General features: G+C 44.4%; 1 protein-coding gene across 1 annotated transcript; it reads right to left on the reverse strand.

The window, feature by feature from the left end:
- Positions 1-219: 219 nt before the first annotated feature.
- On the reverse strand, positions 220-7,512 carry LOC116628061 (40S ribosomal protein S15a). Its single transcript, XM_032398123.1, has 5 exons — positions 7,393-7,512; positions 6,191-6,328; positions 5,288-5,367; positions 1,556-1,641; positions 220-353 (listed from the first exon to the last, which is right to left on the reverse strand). The coding sequence occupies exons 2-5, from the start codon at positions 6,321-6,323 to the stop codon at positions 260-262; spliced, it is 393 nt and encodes a 130-aa protein (XP_032254014.1). The 5' UTR covers positions 6,324-6,328; positions 7,393-7,512; the 3' UTR covers positions 220-259.
- Between the last annotated feature and the right edge of the window lie 5,869 nt (positions 7,513-13,381).

Here is a 13,381-nt window from a genome sequence, read left to right on the forward strand (position 1 = left end):
GCATCACCACCTGGACCCCAACCCAGATTCAGCCATCCAGGGCTAGATACAACCTCCTCTGGTGAGCCATGAGCATGATGGTGGGGTTAGCACAAGTCAAGACTTCCTTGTTCACTTCAGGGAAACAGCACTCCCCAATTAACACAAAGGCTGTACACTGCTGCAGACGCTCTTGCTAACTCTGCTGTAAAGTTCAAAACGACCAAGTGAAGCACCAGAGTCCATTGAGGCATTTTATTTGCAAGTATGTATTACATCCCTAGAAAAAGAATCCCAGGATTTTCCCTCCTGTGTGTTTTCGTCTTGCTTCTTCATGGTCCATGATGCCAGCTGAGGTTGTCAGTACAATGAAACTATGGAGAGTTAAAAAAGAAAACGCTGGTGAGTTTTTCCTAAAAATAGTTCAACACAGAGTGGCTTTCTGGTACAGAAAAAGACCAACATTCATAAGTGCTTAAGACGCTTTCCCATAATAAGACGCAGAAACTAATATTGCCTACTTGGCCGGCAGTGCAGACATAGCTCCTGGAACCCAAAGACCCAAATCCAAAGACCTCAGCTACACAACACACTCACACAGCCTTGCCCTCGGCTAACACTGAGAAACAATGCTGTTAAGCTTAATTGAAAATGAAGACTGAACTTTAATTTCAAAATGCCACTTTCTGTTCTCAGGTAAGGAGACAGAATTTAAAGCAATAAAGTGTTGCTATAAACTTGACTGAATTGTTTCTGCCACTTACATGATCACAGACAAGCTATTGTAAAGAGACAGTCGGGTGGACAATGGAAATCCCACTTGGCCTGGCTACCTCATGGGTTACTATGGGGATCGAGGTAAGACACATAAGGTGGTATGCCAACTCTGAGACATTAACATTAGTATCATAATTACAATCAGAAATGACTCACTCATAGCACTGTACCTGTAACACAGTAACCATGAAGTGGGAGTAAATTCAACCACATCACCAAATATATAATTGGGGAGGGGGCGGGGGCTTAAGTTCTTAACCACAAACAGATAAGCACTTACTGTGTTGTGTCAGATACTGAAGTTCTTTACCAGAATTAAACCAGATGATAAAATAATTTAAGAGAATAATTACCATTTTTACAGATGAAGAAACCAAGGCCATGAGCTACCCAAGGCCTCAGAGCTTTAAAGTAGGAAAGCAAGGATTTGTACTCCATCTCTTACCAAGAATGAAGAAATTGAATTTCTCCAGAAGCCTAGGGTTCAGAAGTGATTCTAGCCATAGAACGGGAGCAACTATATGCACTGAGCCAAAAGAGCAGACATTTAAGGAGACACAAATCTGCTGTCTGTCAGTTAGCCTGGACTCTCACAGGTCTCTCAGAACCTGAAGCCTAGCACATGAAATGTGGCAACACCTAACAATTAATCCTTGAGTCAAGATGGTTGGGGATGGAGACAATTACTACTATAATAACAACAACAAAAGCCAAACAAACAAAAAACTCAGCTCAAGTCAAACTGCACAACAGCAATCTTTAGCATTGCTATTTTTTTTAATGAGGAAAACTGACTCACCCAAACTGGCGGGATGGGAGCAGGTTATTCTGCCATTTTTCTAGATCTTTCAGTTGTACATCAAATCTGGGGCTGATCACTCCACACTGTAAAAGCATAACAGAAAACACTGTTCACATCTTACCAGTAACAGAGAAACTTAGTACATAAAAGCATTTACATCTGAATAGTCATAGAAACCAGCCAAATCAACATTTCATTGGTAACTATTCTGTGCCATCTTGATATAAAGGTCATTTGAGGGGTGCCTGGTGGCTCAGCCATTAAGCGTCTGCCTTCAGCTCAGGTCATGATCCCAGGGTCCTGGGATCGAGCCCCGCATCGGGCTCCTGTTTGGCGGGAAGCCTGCTTCTCCCTCTCCCACTCCCCCTGCTGTGTTCCTGCTCTCGCTGTCTCTGTCAAATAAATAAATAAAATCCTTAAAAAAAAAATGTCATTTGAAAAATATACTGAGTTAGGACTATGCCTGCCTAGGGAGAGAAAAAGTATTTAAAAAGTCAACACATGATGTAGTGAGCACTGCATGTTATACTGAACTGATGAATCACTGAACATTGTATCAAAAACCAATGATGCACTATACCTTGGCTAATTGAATTTGAATAAATTTTTTTTAAAAATATGCAAAAAGAAAAAAAGTCAACAGAGGGGGCGCCTGGGTGGCTCAGTCAGCTGGCTAAGCATCTGCCTTCCCCTCAGGTCCTGATCCCAGGGTGCTGGGATCAAACCCCATGTCAACAGGGAGTCCGCTTCTCCCTCTGCCTGTTGAAACCCCTGCTTATGCTCTTTCTCTGTCAAGTAAAATCTTTAAATTTAAAAATATAAACAAATAAAGTCAACAGAAGAGGGAGAACACAAGGCAATACAGGGGAAGGTCAGGTTCAAAGCATACATCTCTATGGGCTAGGGAGCTGTCCCAGAACAAATGGCCAGATTTTAAAGAGAGAAGAGACCAAGCCTTAGACAAAATTGTAGTCAAAATTTTTTTACATAGGCTGAAATGGATGTGGAGGGTCTCAAGTCCTTCACCTATAAACTAAAAGTGCAAATACTAGAATTTTTAAAAAACAAATTCCAGACACTAAACTAAAATCTAAGAACTGGTATTCCACATCAGCGAACTACCAGGATACATTTACAACCCCAGCCAAGATTTTCCAAACTAATCTGGCAGAATGGGTGGAAGGCAGAAAGAGCAGAGTTCTTAGTTATCCCACCTGTTTGCTACTGGGACAAAGCAACAACTATCTTCCAATGTGGGAACTCTCCAAGAGCCAAAGTACTCAACTCTAATCATTCAGTTATATGAAAATCCTAAAACACAATAAATGTTCAAATATCTACTAGCAGGCTATTTGCTGGGTTTACAAAGTAAAAGCTGAGGGAATCAAAAGACTCCTTCATTAGAGCTAAACATGACCCCATCCCTGCTCACACTCCTACTCTACAAATCACTCATACACTTGAAAGTATCAACGCAGAAAGGTTCCTGCTATTTATACACCAGAAATGGATCATGTGAGAACACTTAGGATTAGTACCATTAAAGTGTAAACTCCAGAGAACTAAGACAGCAGTTAGGCACTTGTGTGCCCACATCCACACAAGTTCCAAAATGCCTAAGAGGAAACTAAAGGAGACTATGAGGTTAGAACTTACTCAACCTTTTAACACAGTTACACTTCCGCAGGCAGATCTGAACCCAAAATGGCCCAAATCCCCTAAGTCAGGGGCCCACTCAGGTTCTCCTTTTCATGACATGATCTTAACAGCTACAGTGTCAACTGTCAAGGGCAATCCCACACTATGGACATAGGAATAGAGAAATACAGTCCTTTCTCCAAGTAGATTCTTCTGAGGCCTCGACTCCACCACACCAGGGCTTTTATTTATTCCAGCAGCAAAATCCCTCACTCAGCTAATAGAATTGAACCTCTCCCAAACCAGACAGATCTTAGGATGTGACCAAACCAGAATTCTTATCTAATTTCTAACACTACCTTACTTTTCAGCCCCATTAAACTTCCACAGTATGGGGTATATCCATCTCTTGCACGAAGGTAACTGCGGAAACACTGTCCTACAAAGGAGGAAAACTCAACTTCAGAGAAACTGAAAACTGAAGTTTGTTTTGCCCAACCAAAGTCAAACAGCTAGGGGTGCCTGGTTGGCTCAGTCGTTTAAGCGTTTGCCTTTGACTCAGGTCACTATCTCAGGGCCCTGCTCAGCGGGGGAGCCTGCTTCTCCCTCTGCCTCTGCCCCTACCCGCCCTCCTTGTTCTCTCTCTCCTCTCAAATAAATAAAATCGGGGGGGGGGGGGGGGGCGGGGGAAGGTCAGACAGCTAAGGAGCAGGGTCTGGATTTCAACTACCTCTTAGCCAGAATGTTTCAAATCACGTTACCACAGAACAAGGATGCCATAAATGAGTTCCACTTGGGAAATTCTCGGCTCAAACTTATTTCTCATGTTTATTTCTCAAGTTTTATATACAGTGAATATTCAAGAGGAATTCGGTGCACAGCACTTATCCAACTGAAGATTTTTGGGGGTTTTTGTTTTTTTTTTTTAAACATCAAGTCAATCTTATGCAGGACAGTTTTAAGATGTTCTATAAACTTTGTACTGGAACCAGCTCCTCCAATGGCTACCAACTTGTTGGGAGACTTTGAGCATAACTCCTATCTCAGGATCCCAACTCCTAAAATTAGGAAAAAACACACCCTTTTCTACTTCAAGAACACGCTGTAAGGGTCAAAGTGAGAAACAATAGTGAATCCAAATTCTACTTTGGCGTTGGAGTCTAAGGGCTAACAATAACAAAATACAGTCTCAAAATTAACTTGAAAACTCTTCTAATCCCTCATAAAACTTCACACCCAGTAGTTTTATCTAACATTAGGTATCCACCCACACATGAAGCAAGTTCACTATATAGGGAAGCAACTTTGTAGAACAAATTGTTGGACCAGGGAATAACCTTACCAATCAATCTGGCCCCTGCCACTAACCACGACTCATTTCTGGGCCTGTTTTCCCCTCATCTGTGTTGGACCACAGGATGTCAGGCTCCTTGTAAATCTGAAAGCTAGAAACCTGAACACAAAAAGCAGGGTAGCAATTCAGGGACCCTAACTTGTTATAGACACCTATCCCCAAAATACATGCAGTAAATTAAGCCACAAAGTCAAAAGATCAAATAGATCCACTAGGTTATGCTGACAAGTCAAACTGGAAGGGAGTACAAAACTCAAGACACCCATACAGCCCACACCAGCAAAAATATAAGTATTAATATTGTTAGAGAACCACATTCAGTTCAAAAAACACAACATAATCACCGAGAGAGAAGGAACAAAGTTATTTACAGCTAGGATTAAAGGCCCCCCTTGGACGGCGTTAAGTTCAAGCCAGTGGGCAGGCAGCAGACCATCCAATATTCAAACACCAGTACCATCAGGTGCTCCTTTCACCCCCACCCTCCAGCATCTCCCTTCAGATGGCCCATACCCCACAAACATTAGGGCAACTAACAATTCTAGATCAAATACAATCCTGGAGAAAAATCAATCAAAATGTGATATAAAAATTAATGATTTTAATCAACTCCCCTTTTTCACCTAGACAGAGCAAGCACACCACGAATTTGGTTTTACAAGGGAAATTACAACATGTTTAACACCATGTTTGATAATTCTTAAGAATCTTCTTTGTGGAAAATAGTCAATTCTTACCTTGTTTAACCTGCCCGTGAGGTTCACGACAATCTTCCCCGCTCTGTGATCATCAATGATTTCAAATTCGCCAATGTAACCTACAGAAAATAACTGGCTGTATTAAAGGGCAGATATGAATTTGAGAGACCTAAATATTTATGCTCTAGTATTCCCACTGTTGGCCTACTGGGTTCTTTCACATCATCTCAGTGACTGTTTCTCTGATCAGTTTAGGCAAAGACAGTTGCTCTGAATCAAAACTTTTAGAGCCTAGGGTGCCTGGGTGGCTCAGATGGTTAAGTGTCTGCCTTCCGCTCAGGTCATGGTCCCAGGGTCCTGGGATCGAGTCCCGCATCGGGCTCCCTGCTCCTTGGGAGCCTGCTTCTCCCTCTGCCTTCTCTCTCTGTCTCTCATGAATAAATAAATAAAATCTTAAAAAAAAAAAAAAAAAACTTTTAGAGCCTAATATTTTAAACTTAGGTGCCAACACCCAAAAACAACCCACTCTGCAATTCTAACAGAGAAATTATTTTCCCCTTGCCCATCCCAAAGGCTACTTTGTGCCCAAGACATGTAACATTCCCCTTTCCATCCAAAGCCCTTGGAAGAGCTCAGGACCTGTTCCATGGCATGCTGGATGGCATGTTGCAGCTGCGGTATTACACAAAGAAAGGCCAGGTTAGCTCCCGAACTACTAGCAGAGAAAGTCACAAACTTCCTCCTTTCAACAGTCCTAACTTTCTCAAAATAGCTTCTGTCCAAGCTATCCTGTCCACAGCCCAACTCAACTATCTTAGCTCCCCACTATGACTGCCGCCTTGCTCCCCCATCTTCCCAGTCCTCCCCTGCACCCTTCATTTCTATACAACTGATTCCTTTAATATTCTCACATGAAAACGTAAGACACAGCAACACACTTACCATGCTTCATCATCACAGTGAGAAACCGGACGATGACTTTGGAGCACGGCCTAATAAGAACCTGGCGTTTGCCTCTCTTCTCAGCATTGTTAATGCTCTTGAGAGCATCTGCCAGGACATTCATGCGCACCATTATGGCTGTTCGGGGAAGGAAAAAGAGGTTTTACCGGCATTCTCAACCTCAAAAGGCACCCGATCATTCCAGTAGGAAGACCTCCTTTTCTTTCTGCCTCTACCATTAAGTTGCCCTATCTCTAAGCAGACAGGTTCCCCAGCGCAATGTGAGCTACCAAAACGACAGTATCGCCTACAGCCGGTCCGTTATTCCGAACGGGGCCCTGAGCATCACCGGGCAGGTCTTCCGAATTTTTCAAATCCGGCAGCACCTGTACTATTAACACTGTCCTTTAAATCAACCAACTCAATGTCAGTCTTGTCCTAACATGCAGAAGATACCACTTTCACTAACACTCATAACTAATAAAACGTCCGTTCTTGCGCCAGCCACAATTGTGTCCTGACAGCAACCGTACCACAGTGGCCAAGTAGGAACTTTTTACGTGCACCAGACTCGACTCCATCCTAATGGGCACGAACTGCAAGACGCTCTAGTAACGCTGGGAAAGCTAAGGATGGAGGCCAAAGCATGCTTCAAGCCCCGACTCTAAGGATCCAACTTGCCTCCTCAAGCCCAATCAAGTCTCAAGGGAAATCCTGGAGCCCAGATGATCCAGGTTAGTACCCTGCAAACTGCCATCCCAGGCAGAATGCAGTCTTCCCTTCTGAGTGGCCTCAGCCTCCTAAGCTCATAGCGCGGCGGCAGTAATGGGAAGCTGCACAGCCCACGTCGGCCACTGTCCCCGATGCTTCCCGCCGCCCGGAGCCAAGGCGCTGCCTCAACTACTGAGGGGAGGTCCTGGAGCCGCCGGCCAAGCTGGGGCTACCGCCTCTCCGAACGGTCGACAGCTCCGGTTCCCGCCAGTGCTGCGGCCTGAGCTTCATAGGCCGGCCTCCCCGAAGTGCAGAGCGTGAGGCGGACGGGCATGACTCTCCCCTACGCCTGCCCAAGGCCCCGCAAGGGCAGCATCCTCGGCCCAGGAGGGCCCTGGCATCATCAGACAGCACGGAAGTCGAGGCTCAGACTGCAGGATGGCCCGGATAGCCAACGGATAATGTTTACCGGCTCAGACAGAGATACTCACCGGCACGAAAAGATGGCGGAAAGAGGACGGGAGGGGCGAGCGCACGGAGTTATGGGAAGCGAGTGGCCTATCGCGAGACTTTCAAAGGCGAGCCAAAAAAATACATTGCCTGGTAGAAGAAGGCGGATGAAGGGGCGGAGCTTCTTAAGGGGTGAGACGTAGAGAGTCGATAGAATCGACCGCTCCAGGGGAGACCAAGGGAAGATAGTGGTAGCTTCCTTCTGGCATTTAGTCTGTAAAAATGAAAAACTGAAAAGGGCCTAGATATTTGCTAATTTCTGTTGTAATAAGCGTTCACCATTTAGAATAAATTTTTATATTTGGGTATTTATAATTGCGGGTCTGAAAGGACCCGCACAAATCGATAACTGCCTCTGAAGGGGGCCTTAGGAACTGGAAAGACTTGCTTTTCTCCTTACACAACTTTGATTTGTTTTTTCAAATCTGTGTATAGATTATTTTTTCAAAGAAGTCAAAAATATTTTTTAAGTCGGTGCTACCTTTATGACTCTCCCTAAATTTTTTTTTTTTTAAGATTATCTATTTATCTGAGAGAGAGAGAGCGTGCACAGGAGCAGGGGTGAGGGGCAGAGGGAGAAGCAGGTTCCCCACCAACCAAGGAGCCGGCTCAGGGGCCTCGATCCCAGGACTCTAGGATCATGACCTGAGCGGAAGGCAGACGCCCAACCGACTGAGCCACCCAGGTGCCCAGACTCACCCTAACTCTTATAAATTATTTACTGGGGCTCCAAAACGATTCTTTCTCCTTCTGGGATACACAGTTTGGAAGAAGCCGCAAACGTTTCAAAATAAACACTCAGGGGCGCCTGGGTGGCTCAGTCGTTAAGCGTTTGCCTTCGGCTAGGGTCATGATCCCAGGTTCCTGGGATCGAGCCCTGCATCAGGCTCCCCGCTCGGCGGGAAGCCTGCTTCTCCCTCTCCCACTACCTCTGCTTGTGTTCCCTGTCTCGCTGTGTCTCTCTCTGTCAAATAAATAAAATATTAAATAAATAAATAAATAAATCTCAGGATTGATCAAGAACTTTGTTAAGTCTCTTATCTTCTCTGGGGGTTAATAATAATAATACTTCCCTCTTAAAAGTTATTGGGGGGCATCTGGGTGGCTCAGTTGGTTGAGGGGGGACTTTTGATCTCAGCTCAGGTCATGATCTCAGGGTGGGGAGTTCAAGGCCGGCGTTGGGCTCCTCGCTGGGCATGGAGCCCCCTTAAAAAAAAATAATTGTGAGGATCAGATGAGATAATGGGCAAAGGGCTTGCCAAATGTCTGACATGTCGTAAATACTCAATGTATTTTGACAATGGAAACAACAGGGAGTTTTAGCTGTTGCTTGAATCCAGGGTCTGATACCCTGGAAGGGAGTAAATTCTGGCTCAGCCCTCTCTGGAGCTGAGTGACCTGAGGCTAGTTACCTAACATCCAAAATATTTGCAATAGCCTCCTTACCTTGATGTTTCACCCTTGACCTCCCTCTACCATCCCTGTTTTTATCACATGGTAGCCAGAATAACCTTTTTAAAGCCTAAGTCAGAGCACACACTCTCCAAGGGCTCCCATCACCCTCAGCAAAATCCAAATTTCCTTACAAAAGCTTACAAGGTCCTCCGTGATGTGCACACCTGCCTCCTAGCACCAGCACACTAAGACCATTCCCCACCCCTAGCTTGCTTTTCTTTGAACACTCCAAGTATACTCCACCTCAGGGCCTTTGCATTTGCTTTTCCCTTAACTTGAACATTTCTTCAATTTGCCAGGAAGCTTGCTTCCCAGCTTTCTTCAGCTCTTTATTCAGTCACACACACTCACTCAAAGAGCCTTCTCCCCGTTCCCCGTAAGTCCATTGCCCTGCTTAAGTTTTCTCCATAGCACTTTCCACCTGAAATATTGGAAGTGTATTTACCTGTCTCCATTAAGTTCCAAGCGAGGACATATTTGGTCAGTATTGTTCATGGTTGTATTCACAGCTTCTAGAAAAATTAATCTGGTATACAGTAGGCCCTTCATACATATTTGATGAATAAATGAATGGGGAAATCAGTTTCCCCATCTGTAAAATGGGAATGATGCTCACAATCACTTGAAGTTGCTGTGAGGATAGATGAAATAATCCATATAAAAGAGATTAACACATTATAATAATGTCATATGGTGACAGATGGTAAACTACACTTACAGTGGTGAACACTGTAATATACAGAATTGTCGATTCACTATGTTGTACACCTCTAATATAACATTGTTCAACTATACTTCAAGAAGAAAAAAATTAATTAACACAAAATCTGGCAGAGTGAGGGCTCAATCAACATTAGTTATTGGTATAGTCTCTCACCCCACCACACCCCTACCACTTCTCAAATCCTAAGTGAACCTTGATGGGTGCCTGCCTGGCTCAGCTGGTAGAGCATGTAACTTGATCTGGGGGGTTGTGAGTTCAAGCCCCACGCTCGGTGTAGAGATCACCTAAATGAACCTTGAGGAAAGCAAAACTCTCAGTTTGTACATCTCCAGGATATAGAATTCTCTGCTTATGATTTACATTACAAAAGGACCATTTGCTTTTTCATTTTTATTTATTTTTTAAGATTTTTTATTTTATTATTTGACAGAGAGAGAGACAGCGAGAGAGGGAACACAAGAAGGGGGAGTGGCAGGGGGAGAAGCAGGCTTCCCGCTGAGCAGGGAGCCGATGCTGGGCTCGATCCCAGGACCCTGGGATCATGACCTGAGCCAAAGGCAGACACCCAACTACTGAGCCACCCAGGCACCCCTTCATTTATTTTTTAGAAAGGGGATAGAGGGAGAGAATCTTTTTTATCAATTTTTTATTTAAATTCAATTAATTAACATAGAGTATATTATTAGTTTCAGAGGTAGAGTACAGTGATTCATCAGTTGCATGTAACACCCAGTGCTCATTACATCACGTGCCCTCCTTAATGTCCATCAGCCAGTTACCCCAAAGAGAGAGAGAATCTTAAGCAGGCTCCATGCCCAGCCTGGAGCCTGACTTGGGGCTGGATCTTGCAACCATGAGATCATGACCTGAGCCAAAATCAGGAGTTGGATGCTTTAACACACTGAGCCACCCAGGTGCCCTGTTTCTTTTTTCCTATTTTTTTTTTTTAAGATTTTATTTATTTGACAGAGAGAGAGATAGCGAGAGAGAGAGAGAGAGAGAGAGAGAGAGAGCACAAGCAGGGGGAGCAGCAGAGGGAGAGGGAGAGGCAGGCTCGCAGCTGAGCAAGGAGCTCGACGTGGGACTCGATCCCAGGCCCCTGGGATCATGACCTGAGCCGAAGGCAGACGCTTCACTGACTGAGCCACCCAGGCTCCCCTCCCATTTGCTCTTTTAATGAAAATTATTTTGATTAACTGATTATCTGTACACTTAATGTTTTGTTTACTAAAAATGTGGAGTTCACCTTAACTGAGGGCATTAGCAACAGTGGGGAGTTAAGAAACCCACTTTCCTTCAATAGCCTTCCTGTACATAAATAGAAAAACAGCACCATCCACTATCTCTTTATACACTTCATTCATTCATTCAACATCTGTCTTCCATGTGCCCCGTGTTTTACCAGACCCTGCAGGGACAAAGATAATGTTTCTGACCTTTTTTTTTTTTTAAAGATTTATTTATTTGACAGGAGAGAGACACAGCGAGGGAGGGAACACAAGCAGGGGGAGTGGGAGAGGGAGAAGCAGGCTTCCCGCCGAGCAGGGGAGCCCGATGCAGGGCTCGATCCCATGACCCTGGGACCATGACCTGAGCCGAAGGCAGAAGCTTTAACAACTGAGCCACCCAGGCCCCCCGATGTTTCTGACCTTAAGAGGTTCAGATCCAAACAGGGAAAACAGACCTCTAAGTAAGAATACAATACCAGGCAGTTTGCTATATGGGATGCCGATATGAAGTGCTGTGGGGATGCAGAGTTGGCCTGGAAAGTTGCTAAAGATTTCACAGAAGTGCCATTTGATCTGTTTCCTGAATGGTGCTAAGGCTACCAAACTGCTGCTATGTGCTTCCTTCCTATGAGCTCATAGAATCCTCAAAACAAATGTATAATGCCCCTCTGAGATCTGTACTTTTACCCTCATTTCACAAATGAGATAACTAAATTCAATTTGAAACTGACTTAATTTGCTCTCAATTTAAAAAGTCAGGGGCACTTGGGTGGCTCAGTTGATTAAATGTCTGCCTTCGGCTCAGGTCATGATCCCAGGTTCCTGGGATCAAGCCCCACATCGGGCTCTCTGCTCGGTGGGGAGCCTGCTTCTCTCTCTCCCTCTGCCTGTTGGTTGGCCTGCTTGTGTTCTGTCAAATGTGTAAATAAAATCCTAAAAAAAAAAAAAAAAAGGCAGGGGCTCAGTTGTTTGGGCATCCAACTCTTGATTTCAGCTTCGGTCATGGTCTCAAAGTCTTGAGGTCAAGCCCCACGTTGGGCTCTGTGCTCAGCAGGGAGTCTGCTGGAGATTCTCTCTCCCTCTTCCTGCCCCTCCCTCCCACTCTCACTTTTGCTCACTCTCTCAAATGAATAATCTTAAAAAGAAAAGTCAAAGCAAAAAAGTGGTTTCTTGTCTAAGCTACTAGGTAAATTACTTAATGGGGTTTGAATCTAGGACTACCTGATCCCAAAATAGGAAGGGTGTGTGGGGCAGTAGATGGCTCCAAGAACTAGGAGGGAATGGAATCATATAAAGACAAATAGAAATCTCAGAATAGCTAGGCTAAAATTGGAAAACAGGGTGAAGGAATGGCAGAACAGGGGGCCAGTTGTAAATTGCCTCACAAGTTTGTGATTTATGCTGCAGGCAACCTGGAACCTGCTTGCTCAGACATCTTCAAATAGGACTGTGATCTGACTTGTTAAAATGTTAACATGTGGAAGATAAACTGCTGGTAAAAACCAACTGGTAAAAACTCAAAAATCCCTTCACTTTTTTTCTGTAGACAGGGCACTTAAGAGTGTTGTTTTTTTTTAAAAGTAGGTTCCATGCGTAACGTGGCACTTGAACTCACAACCCTGAAGTCAAGAGTCACATGCTCTATCAATTGAGCCAGCCAAGCGCCCCCATTCACTCTTCTTCACACAACTAAGTGCAAATGACCTCCTCTCAGTATCCTGTAAACTCTTGGATGGGACCTCCACTGGAGGTGGTGCCAAGGCAAATGTCAAAAAGGGACTTTTGCTGTGGCCAGAGCTGGCCTGGGAAGCCAGCCAAATGAGACTAGCCTGAGAATGAATCACAGATGCATGGTAGAAGACCAGCACTTCAAATATCAGGTGACCATGGAGAGACCTACAGTGACCGGGTTAAAATTTCCCTTTTCTGGATATCACCAAAACCCCAGGAGATTCTAAGAAGCCAAACTTTTGGTGGGAGGGACAAGGGTCAGAGGGCTTGTCATTTGAATCTGTTCCCAAGACCCACAAAGTATAAACAGTGAGGCCCATTGATAAAAACATCCATTTTTTTAAGTAAACTCTATGCCCAATGTGGGGCTCCAACTCACAATCCAGAGATCAAGAGTCGCATGCTCTACTGACTGCATGAGCAGGGTGCCCCCCAATTTAAAATTTTTCATAATTAGAGTTCAAAATGCAGACAGAAGTCAAACACCAATAAGCAAGCACTGAACTCTGAGCTGGGCCCTGAAGCAGAGATAATCATGACAGGACGTCTCGCGAGCCTGCATCGTTCCCTGCCTGTTCGTCCAGTGTGGTCCTCTCACACTCATCTTTGGCCAACACTTACTCATTCTGTCTCCTTTTCCATCTAGCATGGTGCCTGAATGTTTGCTGGAGGAATGAATTTACACCTTTTCTTTCATTTTGTTCTTAAAAAGAACCGTGTAGGCACATAATGATCACCTAGGGTTGTTCATTAACCGGATGCACAAATCCAATCATGTAAACAATGTAAACACCTTAACAGCTAAGGTATAAAAAAGAAGACACACAAGGA

Source organism: Phoca vitulina, unplaced genomic scaffold (assembly GCF_004348235.1).
Source record: "Phoca vitulina isolate PV1807 unplaced genomic scaffold, GSC_HSeal_1.0 scaffold110, whole genome shotgun sequence".
Taxonomy (NCBI): domain Eukaryota; kingdom Metazoa; phylum Chordata; class Mammalia; order Carnivora; family Phocidae; genus Phoca; species Phoca vitulina.